At 44.5% G+C, this 24,119-nt stretch overlaps 1 protein-coding gene across 11 annotated transcripts in view; it reads left to right on the top strand.

The window, feature by feature from the left end:
- Positions 1-4,497: 4,497 nt before the first annotated feature.
- Positions 4,498-24,119, top strand: part of LOC135235883 (period circadian protein homolog 2-like) — a 28,271-nt gene continuing 8,649 nt past the window's right edge. The window contains exons 1-19 of one of the 11 annotated variants that reach the window (XM_064301851.1): positions 4,498-4,724; positions 8,955-9,018; positions 9,545-9,654; positions 12,632-13,140; positions 15,027-15,125; positions 15,444-15,598; positions 16,016-16,137; positions 16,762-16,966; positions 18,264-18,315; positions 18,890-19,032; positions 19,698-19,776; positions 19,979-20,085; positions 20,220-20,373; positions 20,496-20,604; positions 20,833-20,970; positions 21,292-21,397; positions 21,849-22,023; positions 22,835-22,962; positions 23,587-23,787. In XM_064301851.1, coding sequence (XP_064157921.1) covers positions 12,743-13,140; positions 15,027-15,125; positions 15,444-15,598; positions 16,016-16,137; positions 16,762-16,966; positions 18,264-18,315; positions 18,890-19,032; positions 19,698-19,776; positions 19,979-20,085; positions 20,220-20,373; positions 20,496-20,604; positions 20,833-20,970; positions 21,292-21,397; positions 21,849-22,023; positions 22,835-22,962; positions 23,587-23,787 — 2,371 coding nt within the window. In that variant the 5' untranslated portion in view covers positions 4,498-4,724; positions 8,955-9,018; positions 9,545-9,654; positions 12,632-12,742. Of the gene's footprint in view, positions 4,725-4,767; positions 5,087-8,954; positions 9,148-9,544; positions 9,674-12,631; positions 13,141-15,026; positions 15,126-15,443; positions 15,599-16,015; positions 16,138-16,761; positions 16,967-18,263; positions 18,316-18,889; positions 19,033-19,697; positions 19,777-19,978; positions 20,086-20,219; positions 20,374-20,495; positions 20,605-20,832; positions 20,971-21,291; positions 21,398-21,848; positions 22,024-22,834; positions 22,963-23,586; positions 23,788-24,119 lie in introns of those variants that run through there. The other 10 variants (XM_064301849.1, XM_064301848.1, XM_064301847.1 and 7 more) reach the window with 10 other exon arrangements.

The following is a 24,119-nucleotide window of genomic DNA, read 5'->3' as shown; positions in this document are numbered from 1 at the left end:
AATGTAATTGCATTTTGGCTGGTGTTTACTGTCAGTACAGAACTCAAGCATTCAGACTGGTTGAGTGATCACATATAATGTTCAAACACAATTACCTCCCCCACAGTTTCTGTATATATTCTCATCCTGGGGATGAGTCATAGAGAGCAATGAAACGGACAGATTATTATAACCAGAAGTAACACCTTATGAAAACTGCAACAACAGATCAAAACATTTTATTCATGTATTATCAAGCAGCACATCCAGCTCAACAAAAATTTTTTTTTTATTTGGTGCAATGTTCCTGAAACAGGTATTTAAAATGCATGTGAAACTCCTGTGGTTTTCTGAGAAAATGTAGGCTTCTTTATCACAGTTAGGACCTCTTGTTTTCATGAATTGGTGTTAAATAGTAGGGTGGCCATTATCAAGGCATATACTGCTGTGTGCATACATGCTTCAGTATGCATACGTGTGCATGCATCCAAAAACGTTTACAATGTTATGAATATTCAGCTTCATTAAATGGCGATGCTCCAATGCTAAGTGCGAATAGATTTGGAATTACTCATGAGCACATCTGTGCGAATAAGCAGGCTAGGGGCGCTTCCGCTGCCCTGCTGCTCCCCTGCCTGCCCTTATCCGCTCACGTCTCTGTGACTCAGCGTTCTCCGCTAACGGAGTTTCACTACAGAAAACCACCCCCAGTTCCTGAGTCAGGTGATCACCCAGGAGGGAGAGGACCCTGGCTGCACGCTTGCAGGTGTGTGGGAGAGCCATGGACAGGTGAGCTTCTGTAGCTCTGCACTGTGGTGTGGATGAGTCGAAACAGGAAACAGCTGATAGGATGGGGTGGTTAGACTGGATGGATGTGCACGTCTGTGCATGTGTCTGTGTGTGTATTTGTAAAGGTCTCATGTTTGAATGTAACTGTCATTCACAAGGACAGAGAACATATTCTTGTACTTCATCTCCATCTCACTCGATACTATAGTATGTGTTTTCAACAGGGGGTCTCTGGTCAGGCTTGATATACAGTGGCTATACAGATTTGTGAAACTATTTAAAAATATAAATTTTTTTGAGTATAATGCTTTATAACTTATGCTGGGGTCCCCTGGAAGCATTTGAGCCTGAGAGTCAAATTCAAAGTGCCTTTGTCGACATTTGTATTGTCAAAGCATGGCAAGAAATGTGTGAAACATCAGATGGCAAACAGTAATAACAGAATAATTTGATTGTATATATGCATACAGGTACATATATATAGTCCCTGGATCAGTAAAGGTTGATAACCCCTGTAGTATAGGATTTTCCTGAGAGTCTGTATGGAAAGATTTATTGGTCTGCTCTCCCTGTTCTTGACATAACCATCAGATGTGAAAAGATAAGAGTACCTTGTGTTTAGAGCATATCCCTTGGCTGCCTGTGCTCTTGTAGCATTCTCAAACCCTGGTGGGGGTCTGGGGCCATGTCCGCAGTGTGTTATCAACAGTCACTGCTGCGGCCTCATCTATAAGCTGAAATGCTGTTCAGTCTACTGCCGCGGGTACTCTCGCTCAGTGAGAGGAAGCTATCACTCAGCATGGTCAGCCATATTGATGGAGTTGACTCAGGACTTCAGCAGTCTGGTGTTTTGGCTTGTTATGTATGATTCTGTCCCATCTGTTCTTTGCCTGTTTTACATTCATAAAGTCATATTTATTGTGTGTAAATACATAATGAACAGGCCCAGAGACGCTCCTCCAATTATTAATGCATATGGTGAGCCTTCGTTGAATGAGAATTCGAGAAAAAGACATTGTCTGACATTATAAATTATTGTGTAAGTCAAGTTGAGTGGAAATATATATTTATATATTTTTTATCATGCATCATTCTCTCTCTGTTTGATTGCCAAGCAAACTGTTGAGAACTGGTAGGTTTTTCAGCCTGTTGTTGATCAGAACTCTCTTGGTGTATGGGCCATTCATCAATGTTACTCCCAGGATCCAGTGGTTAAGGGCTGAGGAAAGATTCCTGGCACATTTGGCACAAGAGACAGAATGTGCATAATGTACCCCACCATAAGAGACACAATGATGTGTCTTTTTGCATGTCTAGTGAACTGATCTCTGAACTTCAGAGATAGTCTTATGACAAGTACACTAAGCAAATTCATGAGTGCCCAACAAACCACAGTTAAATTTCATGGCCGTGTAGGAAGAATCATTGCAATGTTTCTATTTAATGTACAGGTGTGGTGCTAACAAAAAGTACTTGGCCAAACCAGAAGACTAGAGATCGAGAGCAGTTTCATTGTTTTGTCAAAACGGGATTAACAAAAACAAAACAAAAACATTGTTACAGTTTATGGGTGTCATAATTGACATTACACTCATCAAGCACTGCTCTCTCTCTCTAGTATGAATTAAACTGTGCCATATAATTGTATGTGTACTGGGTCTCTGTGGCCAAGTTACAGTTTAGCTAGGCACATCCTTTGCCAATGCTTACCCATACTTTCTGAGTCAACCATGAAACATCAAGATCAATGAAATAAGCAGAGTACAAAGCAAGTTTACTTTTTGTTTTGCTTGTGAACCACCATCCCTGGTGGTTCACAACACGATTTGCCAGAATGGCCTTTTCATCAGTTCCTGAAGCCAATGTATCCGATAGGTTCATCTGTGGTCCCTGGGCTGCGTGTCCTCAGACTGTGGAAGGAAACTAAAGTCCCTGGAGGAAATCCATGCAAACACGGGAAACATGCCATCTCCACGCAGAGAGGATCCCGTCGGCTGAACCCGGAACCGATCGTTCTTTTTGATCTTTGGTTTTTTTTTCTATTATTTTATATATTGTACCATTTCTTCTGTTTCAATAAGATACAGTAACATTTGAATTTACATATTGCTGTACTTACCTGCTTCAACCTGTATTTTGTAATTTCTACCAATAAAAAAAAGGGGGAGCTGGCATAACAGATTATGAAAGTGATCGTTGTCGCTCATGCCAACGGATACAACCGAAACCGTACAAGACCCACATTTCCACTGCATTGCAGTCTTATGTAATAAAAATGTGATAGCCTACCTTCAGTTGTATAACCCACAACTGAGACTACCATGTTTTTCGACAAAGTAATTATTCTTGATGGCTCATTTCACCTCTCTACTTCGCAATTACGAAGCCGACCCAACACGTTTGTTTCGTAATGACTAGGCTGCTTCTTGTTGACAGCACGTGAGACATATGAGGGCGGGGCATGCCTTAGCTTGAGTCTTTTTTGTGTACTAGGATCATTAACTTATTGGTTCACACAGTTAAATTGTCAGACTGTCATACAAACTAGTTTTTTGTTAATTTTATCCGAACACTATCGAAAATTTTATACAGGATAACGCCACTGTTACTGTAGGCTACTAGTTTCCTACTGTAGAATGTGTATTCGGCAAACGTTGGGTTGGCAACGCGATTCGTTACTGCTCTTTGTGTTCAGAGGGTCCAAGCGGAGAGAGGTTTCTCCTTTATATTACATTACAGGCATTTTACAACAAAGTGTATAACCATAACCAGGAACAAGTATGACGAAACCCCTAGAGAGAAGTACCGGTCCAAGTGAAGGGAACAACCGCATAGTTCAACTTGGACCCTGAAGGTTAAACTGATTAACACTAACAACGAGAACGGCAACAACGCAGTCTATGGAAAAAATACAAGCAGTAGTTAAGACAGTTAATGCACCTAAGTCACCTTTATAAGGACAGTTAAAGCTATGTTGTTTTCATGCGGACCCAATTTAATAAGTGATTTGGAATTCATGTTTTATACTACTTGAAGTAGATTACTGTTCCATCGAGTGTGTTAAATTAAAAACGATTTCTGTTAACCATGCTGATTTGTGGATCTGTCCCCTATAATTCACGGATTACTTCAAACAGCAGGGTTGTGCTAGATATATTGTCAAATGACAGTTCTCAACTCAAAACACGTACTCTGAGTTGTCCAACAGCTCACTGGTCGTTGTTTAACGATTAGCTAAATTGTTTATGCAGCCTTAATATCATTTTACTTAGTAGACAGCAATGTAAAGATACACGCATTTTCGTCTCGAAATCAAGATATTCCCCAGTTTCTTGATTGTATGTATAGTGAATAAACGGCTTATTCCGATGGATAGTAATCAATTAATTTAACCTTAGATACAATTGTTTACTAACTAGCTGCCCACATTGACTGTACACGCCGTTGTATAACTGCTTTAGATAACAGTAAACTGCTCAGGACCAGCCACGTTTTGTCACTGCTTCATTCATCCAACTGTTCATGTGTTGGCAACTCTAGCTACTACGGATTCGTTGGAATTGTCTGACGGCACAGCAACATGGATTTCCACGTGAGGCGTATGACATATTTATATAAAGAGACTGGCGGGGTTCTAAACCAATCGGCGAGGATTGATGTCATATCCAAATATCTCCATGGCAACCTCACGATAATAACCAATGAGTGGACGGTAGGGGTGGAGTCAATATTGGGGTCACGTTTGACGCTCGAGGAGTCGAGAGTAGGGCAGCTTTGAGAAAGCAGAACAGAACCTAGTGCAGTGTGTCAGTCAGGCTGGCTTTTCTACACGATACAGATAGCGAGTTAAATTGCTCTAGTAACTAGCTAATTAATTAACTTCATATACCGACGAGGCCAGATTAAGGATTTATCTGGAAACTGGAAGTTGTCCAAGATTGCTTGTGAATGCGCAGGTTTGTTTTAAATTACTTTTTATCGCTAATGTTAAGCTGAATCTGTTGTGTAACTAAAAAATGAAGTGCGCATGTGCTCCGGCTGCCCATTCAATCACTGGCTAGCGATACTCACAAATGTAAGGTTATTTATTCAAAAGAACTTTGTTGCAGTTTGTTTAGGGTTGCTTTTACGTCTTTGCTAATGAATATTTCCGACTAGCAACGTAGCATATACGAGTGACTTTCGCTTATATTGAGAGCTGGCCATTGGTTTGTTGGGTAGATTGTGAGTTAGGTTTAGATAACTGTGTCATGAACGTATGATACCGGTGAAAGTTAGAGGGTAGTTGGCTATCTCAATCTGGCGAGTTATTTTGCTGGTGAGTTTAAAATCCATTCGTATCTACTAGTTAACTATGCTGACTAACGTTATGCACAACTGTTGTTAACGTTAGCTATGAACTTTTTTTGGAATATATGTGTGCAGCTAATGTTTATTAGAAATTCAGTGGAACGTTGGCCGATTGTTGTATTGAATATTTGAGAAATTGAAGTAGGCTAATGCCTAACCAGAGCTGCAGTGTCGTCCTTCACAACGGTACTGTTCGCTCAGGGTGATCGGACGAGAAAGGTGTTCTTCTACGGCAGAGTTGGGCAACGAGTGTCGTATCTGGCTTATGATTCTCATGCCAACTTCTGGAGTGAATTACTTAAGTTAGCCCAGACATTTACCCCATCTGACATTTTAGTTACATTTCTTCATAAGCGCATAAATGACACTTGACAGCCAGCCGGAGACTGTTCTTGTGTCTGTGTTTGTGATCTAATGTAGGAGGGAGCCTGTCCTGGTGTAACGTTATACAGCCAATTATGTCATTTAGCCAGCATTCGGAATTGCCCACCCCTATTCTAACGCGTCCCCCTGTGGTATCTTTTAATTGGGCTTGCTAACATTGCGCCCCCTGTAAATTTGCTAATGCAATTCTATCACAACCAGTTATATTCGCTTGCTTATCTGCAGTCATTGGCAATGTACGAATAAGACGCATTATATTTGATTCTATGTTATGCATATTTAACTTATTTTTGAATTATCTTCTGGCTGTTTTGAGTTATTATTATTATTGTTGTTATTGTTGTTCTTGTTGCACTGATACAAACATTTCTGTCCGATAACGATTCCGATTATTTAATTAAACCATTGGCCGATACCGATACTTATACCTATACCGATTGTTTGGTGGTTCTGTTTCCATAATAGTTTTATGATCAACTATTTAATGTCTTGCCATTCTAATACACAACTTTAAGTAATGCAACAATGTTGAACATACATTTCTTATGACATTTCTTCACATTCATCCAACTTGTAATGCATTTCTGAAATATCATCGTTTCTTAGAATTTCTTTCAGGCCTGGTGGTTGCACCACCTGCAAGTTATATTTGCTTTCAAATTTCTGTTTTCCCTGTATATTCAAGACTTAAAATGATCCCAAGGAGGGGATACAATAATACGCTGTATTTATTGCATAAAAATAAGCTGTGCAACCTCTGCTACATTATAATTAAGACTCCACAAATGCATACAGAGCGTCTTTAAAATGTTACAAACTTGTGACAAAGAAGGTTTTTTAGAACATTTAGTAAAATATATATTGGATCAAATTAATTTACACTGGGTTAAATTTAAGTGCCAGGAAGTTGTTGGGGTCATATATTTCTGAAGCATTGCTATTGGAGGAAAAATTAAGGACACACCTGGCATCACTTTGCAGGTTTACCAAGGTTTTATGCACCTTGTGCAGTAATGTTGACATCCTCTGACCTTTACAAAACATTAGCAAATCATGAACATAGGAGAACCTTGTCACAGTTTTTTTTCTCATTTAGGCCATGGATACATTAGCGATCGATTCTGGTAAATCGCCATAATCTGCATAACGGGGAAATCGCTTTAAGGCGTGGAAATTTGTTCAAACTGATCAATCGCAACAGTGATAGCTAACGTTCGCTAGCTAGCTAGCTATGAGGGGCTGTATCCGTGCAATGCTAGCTAGTTGATGATTTTAATACAATTGATGCAGTACTGTTATGCTGGATTACAAAGGTAACGTTCAACCATACCGATACAATGTGGTAATGTTAGGTTGACATTGCAAACCTGGGACATACAGAGACATTGTGGTTCCACAAGAAAATATTAAATATCAGAAACTTACTTTACTTGTAGAAGCCGTGGAGAAGAATCAATTAAGCCAGCATGACTTCAGCCCACTCCGTTCTGTCATACTGGCATACGTTTCCACTCCTGCTTAGTAGGGTTGAGTAAAAGGATTAGTAAAATAAAGGGACTGACTGCAGTGACACTCTTATGGCATCAAGTTTCCCAGGCAACAACACAGAAGTTGACTCATATTTAGGAGCAGTGCCTAGCAGAGTCTCCCAAGCCAAATGATTGTTGATTACCAAACAAGTAGGCCTAGATATTTGCCGTTACTTTCGGAATTTAAAAAAAGGATTTTGGTGGCCTGGCCGCCCACCAGGTAGGCTATGTACAATTATAAGGTAAACGCTGAATAGGCTGAATCTGACAGGCAAAAGAAAACCAACTCTTGGATTACAAACAAACAGTATACTTTTGATTGACAGGACATAATTTGAGCTGACCATTGGTTGTTTCTATACAATCGACCAATGGTGCAAATTTTCAGTATTATCCGGCGATACCAATTGTTGGCCGATATATCGGTACATCCCTAATGTTTATTATCATTCTCGCAGTTTTTTTTTGTTGTTGTTTGTAGCAATTCATCCAGTATTCGCTCTAATATACTGTAGGTTTTGTTCTCAGCCTTTATACGATACTAATGGCATTCATACATTTAATCTGCAATGTCAAGCAAATTGAAGTGCAGCTAGTTGAAATATTCAGAAAAAACAGTTGTCTTCCTGGAATCAATGGTATTTGTTTTCCTTAAACAGGCCGCTAATTACAAATGACCTACTGTAGTCCCACCTGAGCTGCTCCAAATACACTACCTAAAGCTGGCTTTACTGCAAGCACTCTGGCATTACTGTGATAAGGTTACTGTATTCACCTTACTTTGCCTTGTTGATTGCTAGTGTGATGTTATTATCTTCAACAACTGCGCAGATTAGTTTGGCAACCCGTTTTATTTCCCATCTTCTACCACTCATTTTAAATATCTACAGCTAGTCCCAGTGGTCTTAATTTTTGAGGCTTTGCTGCACAAACAATACAGATAGCCTATGTATACTGTAGGTTTCTAAGGACCTGCTGTGCTTTAAACAAAAAGTTAAGGTAACTCCAAACAGCACCAGCCGTGATTCAGGATTCAGTTAGTGAGAGGCGGAGAACACTCCAATGTGAATGAGAGCTTCAGCGATTCTTTCAGTGCCTTCATTTCATATCTCCTGCAGAGTGTTTAACCGCTTGTAGTGCTTCACAGCTCTGGGGTGACTGAACGAGCGAATGATGGAGGAGGTTTGTTTGCCCGTTTCGTCTGTCATCTTGGTCCTGGCTGTCAGACTTTGCGGATGCCGGTGTGCGAGTGACGCACAGAGCTGCTCCTCTCTGGGACTGGGTGCTGTCACAGAGCGTTAACTTTCTCTCTCACTCCCCCGCACTCTTTCCATGAATATCACTGGCTTTGCCCAGGAGGAGCCGGCTGGTTCACGTGTTCCTGGAGTGCAGAACTTCAGAGGTTTAATTGCAGAACTACTTGTCCTCACTCTGCAGTCCACAAATTGTGCTTGTGCATGCACAAGCTGGAGGAAGATGCTTCATATATCACTTGAACAACAGGTTGTGAGATACGGTCACACCAGCCAACTGAATCCCTCCCTTTTGGTGACTCTATGGCCAATTATGGCTGCCAGCCACAGTCAGCGCTGGCACATTGAAATGCCAGGCAGTGGGGCCCGTCCACAGAGCCTTAACAGGATGAGCTGCCCAACAGTCGTTGCTACTATTGTTATTTGACTGTAATTATTTTTTTATATTATTACGTTCACAGTCACTTGTACCCCTGGTTGAAAACCTGTATTGTATTTAATTGAACAGCATTGTCCATGAAACAGCAGCATGTTGTTGAACTGTGGTTCCTTTGGACATGTTACCAGGTGAGTGCTTTGGTGAAGCGTTTGGTTGAAAGAGCACCGCTGCTTTTATCTTTTCTTTTTAGTTTTTATTTATTTATTTTCCTGTCTGGTTCTTCCTTGGCAGGCCAAAGCCACTCGAGACTTTACCACTTGATTTGGGTAGCAGGATCCAAGCCAGGCTCCTGAAGGTAGGCTCAGCTAACAGAGCTGAACATGAACCAAGTATAGGAGGGGAAAGATGATGGCAGGCCATCATTTCCACGAGAGCCTCAGAGAGACTCGGGCCCCATGGTGGTACAACAATTGGTGGTATAGGGGTAAGCACTGATTTGTGTTTTAAAGTGAAAAATGTGCACTTGAAGTAACTCCAAGGCATCTTGTACAAGAATGTTACACCAATAACTGTCAGGCCTAGTGGGAAAAGTATACTTTTTAATTTAAGCTGATATTAAATAAAATAACAATAATATCAAGAAACACCAGAAAGTGAACTATTCTTTGAAGGCCAAATGGAGGTAAAAGTACTGCTCATTTGGGTGAGAAATGACTGTATCAGATGCCAATGACAGGTGTCCTATCAACTTACAGATCAGAAGTGGCTTTTTTTATTGTTTCTGAATATAGGTGCATTCAGAATGAACTAAAACAGGTCGAACATGACCAGCTGTCTTGTTCTTAAGAAACATTTTATAATGCGGGTAATGTCACTTGCAGGTCTCACCTTGCATTAAGGCACAGAAGAAAATCGTCGCTAGGATCCAACTATGAAGAATAAAGCTAATGTGGGACCCGCTGAGGATAGTGCTCTAAATGCTATTTAGCAGGTCTGTCCAGTCCCTAAAGGTAATTTTGCAGTATGTTAGGGCACCCAAATGACATTAGGTATTGATTTTTGGACTCATTCTACTCTGTAAATCTGCTCAATATTGTTACTGCTTTCAGTTCATCAGCCTCTGCAATACACTGCCTGTTAGGCAGTTCAGTGTCACCCTGTACCTAACGATTCAATTTTAGCTTAAACAGTCCCGTTCTTCTTGAACTGCATAGAACACTGAATCGGTATGGCTGGAGATGGCGGAAAGATACATTTCGTTATTGCCATGAGCAGCTCCATGGGGGTAAATTGGCCTTTCTGTGGATTTTTTTTTCACATAAATGCCAAAATAACAAATTAATACGAGGTAAATTATTTTGTCGACCTTAACGCAACGCTCATTAAAGCCAGTGATTTTTAATCTGACTGGGTAAAATCAACTTCTTACTCCATAATTCCTGTCTTACCCGTTAACCATTAACTGTTTATTGAAAATTTATCACTTGGCATGCTATGTTTTGAAATGGAAACAAAGGGACGAGATGGCCGCTTGTGCCGTTCTGTTGGTGAGAGCAAAGTAAATGTGCCCTATTGTAAACGTGAGGGCTTTGCTGGAGCACCTGACCGCATTAGACATAGGCACTCGGAGGCACCTGTGTCCCTCGCCGCCACAGGAAATGGTCATTCCCCGCGTCCCTCCTCAGACGCCAGGTCGGTTGCTTACTGCATCTAGCATTAATCCCTGAGAGCTATTGACTGAGGGGCACAGCGGAGGCGCACTCTGTGTGCTATATCGGGCACGGCCGAGCGGCGGGAAGCCCGGGAGCGGCGGGGCGCGGCGGGGCCGCCGCGGCTCTCTGGGCTGTTTTGGTCCGCCGTCGCAGCGAGGTTCTGGCGCACCGCGACTCGTCCCAGAGGGGGTCTAATCCCACTACCATCAGCTCGCCGCGGGCGATGGCCTTCTGCTGGCTACACGCAAACATGTGAGCCTGGAGAGGGAGAGAGACAGAGAACGAGAATGAATGGAAGACTGGGAACAGGGTTGAGAGAGGTTTGGGGGTGAGGGGGGGTATGAAGGGAAGATGAGAGATGAGACTGAGCAAGTGAGGGAGAGAAGGAGCAGGTAAATGGAAAAAGAGACCGAGATGGAGCCGTGAGAACGTGGGTGAGACTTTTTCAAGTGCGAGTGCCCCAGCTTCACACTTTATTATAAATCACCTAAATCAAGGTATAAAGTGGCTTCCTCTCTCAAAGTAGCTCTTCACACTAGTGAATCATCTCAACTCAGGTGACTAATGTTCACTTTGTCTGGGCTGGGGCACTCACTTAAATTGGCTAGAAACAGTTGAAGAAAAAACTCTGGTTATGCTCTGGTCTGGCTTTTGTCTAACCTTTGCCCCCAACACACTAGTTACCAAATTCCCTGACATGGTGTAGACTAATTAAAATGGTGTAGTTAATTTGTGAAGTCACATTTGTGAGATCAACAGGTCATTGTTGGCAAAAGGGAGATGTTGTTGCATTGTGTAATGATCAACCATCCGGGCTTCAAAATTTATGCAAAGCAGTACGGCTAAGACTAAAAGCTATGGCACTTCAGCAATGCGGATATACACATGCTGCTCTAAGGTCCCAGTTGTAGCACTGCGCAACACTAGCAATGCTGATGGAGTCAGCACATACGCTCTGTACAGCGGGGTCCTGTGGTCATGGAGGAGATGGCGGCTAGGGTGATGACGGTGGTTTGGGTGGCTGCGGTGGAGGTGTAATGGCGGTCCGGGGGATGTTTATTTTTTTTAGTTTGAGCTTGATCTTATCCTCTATTCTGAGAGGTTCCTCACCTGTCCTTGGTCTCTCTTAAGTGAGACCCAAGTTAACCTGTTTGCAGATTTCAGGTAGAGTAACTTGTGGCAGTTATGAAATCTGGCTGTCCTTGCAGCCATAATCAGGCATGCCAATCCCCTGTGCAGTATTGCACAGCACCGCACTGGCACACATTACTGTCCTAAATCCGGCTGAACTGTGCTTGTAGCAGCGGACGTGCTCTGTCCGCCAGTCTTTACATGTGTGGCCTGGGCTTAACTGTGACAGATGAATGCCTCTGCTTAGAGGAGCCAGAACTATTGAGCCGGAACTGTTAGAACCTTCATAACGACCTTAAATGAGGCACCGTCGTACAAATGGGTGATGATGCTGTGCCATTTCTGGAGCTGTTCTAAAAATGACTTCCAAAGCGCTACCCCCCTTTTGTTATTTAGTGAAATGTCACCCACCGTATGCGTGAAACGATGTTGCAGATGATATTAACATTTCAGAGTTATTAAAAGATGGAGGCGTCTGGTTTTCTCGAGTCTTTGCCGCCTGCCGGCGCACAGCCTGACCTTCGTGTCTCGGAGCGTCCCCTTTTAAAGGCGTGTGAAGTGTGCGCTCTGGTCTGGCCTGTTGGGGAAAGGGCAGCGATGCTCTGGCTTTGCCAATCTTTGAAGGTTTGTGTGAGGCTGTTTGATGTTGTCCTATTCTGGGATATACGGCTTGATGTACAGAAGGGTACTAGGCTAACAGGTCTGTTATTGAAGTTTAAACCTGAAAGGCTAGTTTTTTTTATTTTTGGCTGTTTGTTATAATAGAACTTGATCCTTTTGCTTAATGTTACCATCCATAGGGTATTACTCTGTATTTTTTCACAATCAATTAGCTTTGGTAAGACTTAGGCTAATTCCAGTCTGACTTTTTCAGATGGCAAACCTTTGAATCAGTTAGGACTAATTCAGTTTTATTTCAGCTCTGACCTTATAAAATGTTTAAATAATGCCTCTGTCCCTGTCTCTTTTCAGTGGTAGCAGTGAGTGAGCTGCTGCTGATTATATTCTCCTCTTCATTTATTTGGGGTGTGGGGTTGTGGAGTCATTTCTCTGTGAGAACAATCCTTTTGCTTGTTATGTTTTAAATACTACCCTCTGCATGTACTGTACTTGTGTTTTTCGCAGAGAACTGCAGCTGCCTACAACTCCCAACACTCTATTGCAACATTTCCCACGGCAACGCAATGTGGAACATCAGGTGATTCCTCAGTGTCCCATTGACCTTCTTGCTGATTGATGTCTGAAGACTTGGACTCCAAGCGCTACCTGTATTCCACGCTGGAGGAGCGGGATTCATTCGGTGAGGAGGCCGCCGCCTGCAGCTCCATGTCCCAGCTACACCGCATGAGCGGCTTCGGGGAGGGCCGGGGGCGGGGCGGGGCGGAGCTAGGGCTGGCCTCCGAGGGCAGCGACAGCAGCCAGGACCCGCCCACCTCCCCACACAGCGACAGGAAGATGGCGCACTCGCTCCACGAGGACGCCGAGATGAACGGTAGCGGGTCCAGCGGCAGCGGGACAGAGTCCCACGGCAATGAGTCCCACGGCAACGACTCCAACGGCAACGAGTCGTTGGGCAGCTCCAACGGTAACGGCAAAGACTCGGCACTGCTGGAGTCATCCGGGAGCAACAAGAGGTTAGTGTCCAGATTTGTGTCTCTGTACCTTGCATGATGTAAGTTAAGCAGTGATCTCTTTATACCATGATATTTCCTTATACAAACTGGGATACCAGCCCAGCCCTAAGAGTTTCTGTCATATGCACTCTCTGTCCCCCTCTGTCTAGTCTACTTGTGTCAAGGGTCGGGGAAGCAGACAGTAGATGATGTCAGAGGCACACACGAGGGAAATGGTTCAGGGAATATCACCGCTAGTTCATTCCCTCGATTGAGCTAGCGATCCGCAATCACACAGCTGCACAAACGCATCAAAAGATGCTTTGAGAAATGATGTACCGCCATACTGACTACTGCATGACCTTTAAGCACTGCTCTTTTCTGCAATTCCTGGAAGGCATCTGCACGTTTGGGGAATGTGGGTGGAGAGAACGTGCAAGAGCAGTCACCTCATGCTTGGCTTCCTGGTATGGGACAATATTGAGAAAATAAAGGGGTACAGCCATTTCGTCATATCCCCGTCTCGAAATAGCCAGGAGCACCGACGCGCACACCGTAAGGGAGGGGCTGCGAGTTGGTTTGCACGCAACCGTGAGCAAATCGGCTCCATCAAGAAGTAAATAAAAACCCTGAAATCACAAAGCAGGCACATCACAAAAACAACGTGTGACTTTTTATAGCAGCTCGGCGGAGAAATCTTTTTGGATTTGGCACATTTCACGCGGAAGTGGCTAAGTGCTGCGAAGAAGTGGCGCGTGAGAGTGCTCTGGAAACTGGTTAAATCCTGCACTCCTCCAGGATGGGCAGCCTCAACGCTGCTCTCTCCAGTTCTTTTAAAGGTGCACGTATGCCCCATGTGTGTACCGCTTTTAAATATATTTTAATTTGACTTTACATGTCAGGGCTGAAATTCAGTTGGAACCGGGCGTCAAGAAACGCCCAGTATGATCTTTAATATCGTAAACCACTATGGAAAATGACTTGTATTGTCCTCACTATTGGAGGGTGCAGAAAGTACTGACATCCTCCCATTGTAATTAAAAGAATGTTAGATGCAGTATATAGCTCTAATTAATCTTTTATAGGAAGCCGAATGACACAAAGATTTAATATCAGTGTTTAAACTGTCAATGCCCAAGCTTAGAAGACCCTGTAATCTTGGGTTGTTAGCTTACACAGACATGTGTAAGCTACTATTAATAATCATTATGCCTAAATCTAGCTGTTGCTATTTTGCAGAGTGCTATTTCTGAAGGCTCACTCTAAATTAAGCTTCTTCCCACACTATATAGGCTATATCCTCTCCCCATTGCAAATTCAAGGCCTGGTGTATTAACTGCAGCTCTTTGTAGCTTCTCAAAGTGTTACGGAGCTAATCTGAGCGGCTAAACCAGCGGCTCACACTCAGAAGTTTATCAGGCCACCCTTGGAATTCTCTTGCTCAACACTGCGCAGAAACACATGGGGCATGGAGCAGAGTGCTGGCACAGTCTGAATAAAAGTTGAATAAAACCTTCTGAGAGAAAGTAGGATTAGCATTATGCAGTTAATACTGGGAAGCTTGCAACTCACAGAAAAACAGCCCTCCCTGGTGGAATAGGTTTTCTTTCACAAATGGAAATGCACTGCAAAACCAAATTATGAGTTAATACAATAATGAGAGCCTTCAGCCAGTCGCCCTTGTCCATTTTTCCTATTGTGCAAACCCACACTGCCCATCAAATGGGAAATTGGTAGAATGCCTTCCAAAGCGAGGTGGAACAATGGCAGTGGGTAATAAAGGAGCCTTGGCCAAATCCACTTATTTTTTTTCCCTTCTGCCCGATACTTCCATGGCCCGGCGGATCTGCTGTTTTCTAACCCGTTCTTTTGTCTGCCCCTTGTTGTGTTCCGTCTGTCCCCCGCAGCTCCAATTCCCACAGCCCGTCCCCCCCCAGCAGCTCCAACGCCTTCAGCCTCCTCAGCGCCAGTTCAGAGCAGGACAACCCCTCCACCAGCGGCTGCAGGTCAGTCCACCCCCCCCCCCAATCCCTCAGATACCCTGCAGCCTCCATTCAGCCTTTAGAGTTTCCTCATCGGTTTTAAATGAACCCAGCTTGTGTCAGCGGTGCTGTTCATGTTGCAGAAATGGGTTAATACAGCATCTGATGGTTTAGAGTATAAAACTCCCTCCTTTCAGTGCCCCCGTGAGGAGTTGTCAATAGCGTTACATCGAACGGCAATGGCGGGGACATTTGGCTGGGCGGGGTGGGGCGGGGCTTTCCGTAACCCAAGCGCGTTGCTGACACGCCTCTCCCGTGCGCGTCCCTCGCGTGACCCTGCAGCAGCGAGCAGTCGGCCAAGGCCAAGACCCAGAAGGAGCTCCGCAAGACCCTGAAGGAGCTGAAGCTACACCTGCCCTCCGAGAAGAGGAACAAGAGCAAGTCCAGCACCCTGAACACCCTGAAGTACGCCCTGCGCTGCGTCAAGCAGGTCAAAGGTAAGGTGACTTCTGCTGATCGGGTCTTATCAGCTGATGGTGGTCTTCCCTTTTAGGTATTCTAAAATGGTTGTCATTACTTAGACTGCAGGTAAATGCAGTTTATCCTAGTATTGGGGAGCGTGCAAGATTTTGGACTGACCTCGCATTCACGCAGCAAGCAACTCCGTTGACCAATTGCCGGAAGTCCATTCATTCTCTATGTAGCTGATGGACGGCCAGCTAACTGAGCAACTGGGCAACTGAGCAACCAAAGTTGCCTGAAAACTAGCTAGCGAGAGAGAGAGTTTTTACTAGCTAGGCAGCTAACTAGTGAGAGGAAGATATGGAGACATGGCAGTTCACAAACACACGAGTGACCCCTGCAGTATAGTGGCTGAACGCATGGATCATGAGTGTCTCTTGTACATTTTGCAGCTAATGAAGAGTACTACCAGATGCTGATGATCAACGACAGCCAGCCGCCAGGGCTCGATGTTTCGTCCTACACCATCAGGGAGATTGACGGCATCACCTCAGAGTACACCTTCAAGAACACTGTGAGTGGAGCCCAGCGGGCACCTGCAGGGAGGGGCCTCTGGGGGGAGGGGCCCCTGGGGGGTGGGGCGTTGTGTGTCATGCTGTGCAGACGTACTATACTAGGTGAGAATAGGAACATAAATGGACTGAATTTGTATGCCGAGCATCTTTCAGGGATCTGGTTGGTTCTCCATCGGCATTGGTTCACCACTGCTGCCACTGTGTGCCCCGTTTGATGTTCGGCAGCCATTGTGCTAAAGAGTACTTGCCTTACTTCAGTTTAGGCAAAGCATGGGGACATAAATCATTTATCTTTATTGTTTTGTTTCTTTTCATTCTCATTATCATTATCTTATTATATTCAAAGAAACCATGTACACAGAAAGGCTAATAAGTATGGATGATAAGCAACAAATAGAAACACAAAGCAAGAACCAAACGTACACTGGCATAGTCACTGGTTATGAAATACAGCTCTCAAATGTGTCATTCCTCTTGTACTGAAAGTTTAAAATGGGTCAGTTTCCACTGAACTGAACTCAAGGGTTGAGTACAAAGGGTACGTACGTCTTTCCTGCCGACGGCCATTATGGCTCCATTTGTCGATGACTCGGGGGGGATGCTGAGGCTGTTTTCCCGCTCAGCAGGACACCTTTGCGGTGGCCGTGTCCATGATCACGGGGAAGATCGTGTACATCTCGGACCAGGCTGCCTCCATCCTCAGCTGCAAGCGAGACGTCTTCAAGAATGCCAAGTTCGTGGAGTTCCTGTCTCCGCAGGATGTGAGCGTCTTCTACAGCTTCACCACGCTCTACCGCCTGCCCTCCTGGAGAATGTGCACGGGCGCAGGTATGCTAGGCCTGGCTCGCCCATCTTAAACCAGGCTGTGTGTCAAACTAGATGTCTGCTGACATCTAGAATCTAAGGGCCTGATTTACCTTTAGCATATGCAAAACATTTTAGCGCACGCAAAACTAATAACACAACCAGTGATTGATGCAAAACAAATACCATGACCATTGGTCGTGTTATTGTTTTTGTACATGCTAAAAGATTTAGCACATGCTAAAGGTCTAAGTAAATTAGGCCGCTGGTTTTGAAGTGCACTACTGCAAATCATTTAGACCAGGGAGGTCTCACCGGTCCTGGAAAGCCACTTAGTTGGCTGGTTTTCATTGTTACTCTGTGCTTAATTGATAAGTGAAAGCCATTACAGTTATATAATCTCACCTGGCAACTTGGCAGTGGTCGGTGATTTTAGGGTGTGGCCCCTTGGGACCATTGGCAACTTGTGACTTAGACATGCTCTTTGAATTTGGTCCTGGGAACTAAACTTTGAAATTGATGCTTTTGTTTAGCTGCTCCAGTAAATATCCACCTGTTCAAATTTGTATTGTGTGAAATGCAAGTGCTGTGAATTGCCCTGGAAAAGCCAACAACAAGCAAATTAAATGCAGAGCAGGATCCAGGCTGGGTCATTGTATAGAAAGTAAATGTTTATTTCTATTCATTTTGGTGAGTATGGGGGGGACCTCTGTGTGTTCTGCTTTTCATCCCAACCAGTGGTCGCATTAGCCCATGGAATAATTTTTGCCACAGTATGCCTACTTGCAACAATATTACAATAAATGTACGTCCTTCATAATTTTCACAAAAGCAGGATGAAATGGCGGGATAAGCAAGATAAATTAAACTACAAATAATGTTTCAGCGTTCTGATTAAAAAACTTTTGCCACTCAAGTTATGATGTACTCATTGTGAGCAAGCTTTCTCTTTGAATCTTGCAGTGCTACCAATGGCTGTGTAATATATGATCAATAAACAACACATGTCAGACACCAAAAGGCGATTGGCTCAAAGAAACAGCAGTAATTATTTGGCTCTGGTTCAAGTCTAGGTAATCACCTCTTAGCTTATTGTAAATCTTAGCTTATTGTGATATATATTGCAAATGATTACAAATAGATTGAAGACTAAGTTAAATCAATAGGTGGAAGTGTGGACAAAAAATTGGCTTGAATAAAAACCAGCATACTGAGGGGTCCCCAGGTCCATGTTTGAGAAGCACTGATGTATGTAAATGTGAATTTCAATGAAATGTTACCTCTCGTTGATTTTATTTGCCTTTGCTCTTTTTCCAAATAGAGTCCTCTCCATCTGACTGCATGCAGGAGAAATCATTCTTTTGTCGCATCAGGTGAGCATTTTTATGTCTGCTGTCTACTGTGGGTCTCGAGCAACTGGTTTTACACTTTGAATATAGAAGTGTAGGTTGCTGAGCTCAGAGCTTGGATCGCCCCCTTGAGGACATTTAGGCTATGACAACTTGTGCCATGATAAGGCACTATCAAACAGTAACTCTAAGTAAAATTGGCCACAGCCTCCTCTGGCTGTAGAACAAAAGTTAAATCAAAGTTGAATGTGGATTTTATCCAGTGTGTAATTAGGGGTACTTTGTGTCGTATCCTAGTCATTGAATAAGTCCTGGCCCTAGCCATTGAATGACTCAAATGAGGGAAGTGAAAAAGAAGTGTTGAATGTTGTGCACAACATACCGTCCTGTAGGTTTTAATTTCAACCCTAATTTGGCACGTACGATTCTGCTAATTGGCAGCTCAACGAGATCTCTAGCTGTTGAATGAGGTATACTTTGTTAGGGTTGGACTGAAAACCTACTGGATGGTAGATCTCCAGGAACAGGGTTGGGACCTGGGGTGTAGTATTACGCCAGTGGTGTGTAAGACAGATGTCATCTCTCCCTGTCTCTGCAGTGGGGGCCAGAAGCACGGGGGGGACCTGCAGTATTTCCCATTCCGCATGACGCCCTACCTGATGAAGGTGCAGGATGCACAGCTTGCGGAGGACCAGTTCTGCTGCCTCCTGCTGGCGGAGAGAGTGCACTCCGGATATGAAGGTATGGACGTCAGAGGAAACCGATTGCAGCACATGTGTACTGAGGCACTCACTATCGAGCACAGGCATACAAAGGTGCAAACGAACACAAACAAACACCAAAACATGAGAGCCAGGTCCTGAGGCAGCAAATTATTCCCACACCAGCATACTACATCACCGTATTTCATATGATGTTCTTGCTGTGAAATGCTGTATTTGTTTTACGCCAGACATAGTGGGACCCCGTGTCATCCATAAAGTTCCACTTTTGGCTCTTCTGTCCATAGAACAGTATCCAAAAATGCTAGGGTTTCATCTAGGTGCTTTTTTGCAAATGTGAGACGAGCATTGATGTTTCTCTTGGTTAGCAGTGGTTCCTGCCTGCCTTTTCGCCCAGTAACCTTCTTATTGTGGAGTCATAAACACTAACCTTAGCTGAGGCTAGAGAGGCCTTTAATTCCTTGGATCTTCTTCTGGGGTCTTTTGTGACTTTCTGGATGTGTTGTTGCTTTGCCCTCGGAGAAATTTTGGAAGGCTGGCCACTCCTGGGAATTTTTCCAAGTGTTCTTGAAGTGGCTTCTCTTGTGTTTTATGCACGGCTGATTCTTTCAGTGTTCCAGACGAGCCAAAGTAAGAGCTATATGAGCAGGGGGAAGTTGACTGTTGACTTTGTGTCTCCTGTAGCTCCCAGAATTCCTACGGACAAGCGCATCTTCACCACCACGCACACGCCCAACTGTGTGTTCCAGGATGTGGATGAGAGGTGAGTGCCTGTCTCCCTGCCCAAGACTCTTTCCCTCTTAACCCTCCGGCTGCTGCTGCTGGAGATCCAGGATCCCCAGGCCCTGCTGTCTCTCAGTTCTCTCTCCGGTTCGCAAGAGAACCTGTCTCCTTTGGTGTACTCTTTTGCTTATGGATGTTCCATTTGTCATGGAGCATCCATAACGAGGGTCTCTCTTCCTCAGGGCTGTTCCTCTGCTGGGTTACCTGCCTCAGGATCTGATTGGCACCCCAGTGTTGCTGCATTTGCATCCCAGCGACCGCCCCCTCATGCTGGCTGTGCACAGGAAGAGTGAGTCAGCCCTTCACAAGACTCGCCAGTTAGCGTCAGGCCCTGGTTCCTGTGTTCCGAGGCCCGTAGCGAGCCTATGTGTGTCAGGCTCTCCTGCCGTAGCTCACTGTTGTTTCCTCTGTCCCCCCCGACAGTCCTGCAGTACATGGGCCAGCCGTTTGACCACTCCTCCATCCGCTTCTGCGCCCGCAACGGCGAGTACGTGACCATCGACACCAGCTGGTCCAGCTTCGTCAACCCCTGGAGCCGAAAGGTGTCCTTTGTCATCGGCAGACACAAAGTCCGCATGTGAGTAACAGCCTCCTACTCTTTCTCTCTCCTATAGTGTATGCAGTGGTATGGGTACGACACCTGGTCAAATTGCACGCTTTGAATAGCGTTTAAATAAGTTGGGGGTTGTTTCTGCACAGGGGCCCTGTGAATGAAGATGTGTTTGCAGCCCCGGCCTTCACAGGAGGAAAGATCATGGACTCTGACATCCTAGAGATCACAGAACAGATTCACAAGCTCCTGCTGCAGGTCAGGAGCTTTTCACGCACTCACATATGCATCGAACCTGCAACCTTTAGGTTACAAGACCAGCTCTTTACCCATTATACTACACTGCCGCCCCAGTAGAATAGTGTGTGCAAAGCCTAACATGCCAAGGCCTTGAAAGTAGCATAGAATATGCGTAAATGCTAACATGCATGGTCCTTCTGAATAAAATAGGGTGTGTAAATGCTAATGTTTTTTTCCCTCTATCAGCCGGTCCATAGCATTGGGTCCAGTGGTTACGGCAGCCTGGGGAGCAACGGGTCTCACGAGCAACTCATGAGTGTCGCCTCGTCCAGCGAAAGCAACGGCAACAACAACGCCACTGAGGAGGCGCACAAGGCCAAGCCGGTGGGTCATGCAACTTCTGCAGCGCTTTTAATGGATTGTATATTCTATATCTATGTGAATGCTGTACAGCACGTATGTGCTAAATTCAGCCATTTCAACCACAATGACCAAAATAAGAAAAGCATTGGATGTTATTATTAATAAGCCGGAAACATCTGTGTGCCTCTTATTATTACTGAATATATCTTATATGGGAAGTTATTGAAATGTATTCCCCCAGTTTCTTTTTGCAACATTTCCTCGTTCGAGGGCACAATCTGGCGAAGATTACAAATGAATCTATTTAATATTTAACCCTGCCACGTGTATTTTTCCCTGCAGAGAACGTTCCAGGAGATCTGTAAAGGTGTCCACATGCTGAAATACCAGGGCCAGCAGGTCTATATGGCCTCTGCAGCCAGACCAGAGCCCAAGAAGGCCTCTGACAGTAAGTACTCTCTATCCCATGGCCTCTTGTTCTTAATGTGCAGCCACTGACATTCACAGCAGGTGTGTGCCAAGCTGGAATGGGACAAGTAGACTCTTCTAACATTACATTTTATTGTTCTGTTGTGTTTGCGTGCGTGAGTACATTGCATATCTGACTGTGTATGTTTTTAATCAGCAGTGTGTGTGTGTGTGTGTGTGTGTATATGTGGTTGTGTGTGTTAGTGGGTACATTTTGTATCTGAATAAATGTGCATGTTTAAGCAGCAGTGTGTGTGTTAGTGGGGACATTGTTTGTCTGAATGTGTACATTTAAGCAGCAGTGTGTGTGTGGTTGAGTGTGTGGTTAGTGAGTGCGTTGTGTGTCTAATGGTGTGCATGTGTTCAAGCAGCAGTGCATATGCATGTGCCTGTGCTCCTATTGTCTGGGACTAACGATGCGCTCTCTCCAGCAGAGCACCAGCAGAGAAGCCAGGTGGTTCGGCTCAAGGGCTCCGCCCTCCCTTTGGGGGAGCAGGAGACCATGGACTGCATGGAGGACAGGAGCACAGCGCAGGAGGAGCTGGCCTACAAGGGCCAGACCGTCTACTCCTACCAGCAGATCAGCTGCCTGGACAGTGTCATCAGGTCAGCCTCTACCACAGCGACAGCCATCCACAACACGATAGGTTGGAGTTAAAGGTGGCATAAACCACCCCAACTCTCGGCTCCCATCCAGTCACCGGCTTTAGTAAACTGATAGGCTACAGACGTTGTTGGATAAACATTTTATTTAGCTATTCTGGGACACGAAGACATAAAAATAGACAAAGCTAGCCTCTTAGAATGCATAATCTAAGACTGCAAAACATTTAGCATTAAGTCTATATTTATGTCTCTAAGCAGTAAAGCATCTGTTGGCGATTACTTGTTTACTCGCGTAAATGGTTCCTCCCCTACTCCAGAATCACTCACGGGTCCCATTTCTGCACTGAAGTGAACAAGCACACAAAGACGCGCTTTCAGACGCATTCAGGCTCCCTCACATTCCTGCTTCTCAGGTTGAAGGGGCTCTTGAGTCTGGCTGCAGGTGCTGAGGAGTGGGGAGTGTGTGAAGCGCTCACATGTGCGTCCACTGGCTGTGTACTCTGGAGCCCTTTCACAGCTTCCTCTCCTGTTGCGTTTCATCGGCGCTAAGAGTCGTGCGCGTGCAGAGTAGCTTCTCACAGCAACGAATGGTGCCACTGTTCAACTTGTGTGTGTGTGTGTGTGCGCGCGTGTGTGTATGTATGCACGTGTGTGTGAGAGTGTGTTTGTGTGCCTGCACGTGTGCGTGTGTGTGTGCATGTGTATGCATATACAGCTCTGGAAAGAAATGAGGCCACATCAAATTATAGGAAGCGTTTGGTTGCAGTTATTGCTTCTGTTGTTAATGTTAATGGCTCTACTGTTTGTGTAGGTACCTGGAGAGCTGTAACCTCCCTATCACGGTGAAGAGGAAGTGCCAGTCGTCCTCCAACACCACCTCCTCCAACTCTGATGAGGACAAGCAGAAAGAGGCAGAGAATGGCATGCAGAAGGCTGAAGGTATGTCCACACCTCTTCTTTTGTGTGTTGGCCTTAAATGTGAATGAGGCAAGGTTTTAGAGCTAATTCATTATAATTGTGGGATAGATTATTATGAATAAAACTTATAATGGCATCTGAGATTCAATGCATGATTGATGTTGCTATCTGTTTAGCTAGATACCAAGGTAACAGCAAGTTACACATCTTGCTAGCTAGTGATCAGAATAGGGCTGCTGGAGTTATCAGGACGCAAATGGGTAGCTAAATGTAGCACATATGGCACTGAACATGCTTTCATGTATATCTGTACATTCACCTCCTAAGTGAGAGCACTTAACCCTGTGACATCAGAATTAGAATGACTCATAACTTCCTTCCTGACCTTAGGCACTTAAACCTTATGTCTCATGATACCTATTAATGGTTTCACCTTCCACTTTAGTGAAGTGCCTGACTGACTCTTCTTCCAGTTTACTTTACTGACCTCCTGCCAGACTACTCACCCTCCTGCTCACTCCACTCCACCACCACTTATTATTATTATTGGTGTTATTAGCTGTAGCATTATTAGGTTGACACTTGAGATTCCATACCCGTGCTGTAAGCGTTTGACATCACCAGGATGTGTCTCTGCCCTGGCAGGACCCCTCCTGTCGGAGACCATGGCTGACCTGCCCTCTATGAAGGCCCCCAAGAAACCGGCTGGCGCAGCGGTGGTGGGCGCGTCCCTGGCACCCCTGGCGCTGCCCAGTAAGGCGGAGAGCGTGGTGTCCATCACCAGCCAGTGCAGCTACAGCAGCACCATCGTCCACGTCGGAGACAAGAAACCCCAGCCAGAATCAGGTATGCACGCTTAATCCTTCCTTTCAGGTCCTTCAGTTCTCTGAATGAATTCTATAAAATACAGCATTGTGTAAATATCGTCTGTTAATATTTTTTTATGATGTAACTTTCCAGAAAATGTGTCCATATGATTTTACGTATTGAAGAAATTGTTAAAAAAATAATGGACACAGAAAAAAGAGGCTAAAAGAAAAAACTAAATAAACCATAGATGTGTAGAAGCATTTCTAGAGTGTTTCTTTGAAAGTTTTACTGCTTTGGTTTGCCGTTTTTAATTAGCATAATTAGCATAACTGATTTAGTTTTTTGCCGGCCTGGGCTGTATTGAAACT

The sequence above is a fragment of the Anguilla rostrata genome, chromosome 12, assembly GCF_018555375.3.
Source record: "Anguilla rostrata isolate EN2019 chromosome 12, ASM1855537v3, whole genome shotgun sequence".
Taxonomy (NCBI): Eukaryota; Metazoa; Chordata; class Actinopteri; order Anguilliformes; family Anguillidae; genus Anguilla; species Anguilla rostrata.
This window is presented reverse-complemented; position numbering and strand designations above follow the sequence as displayed.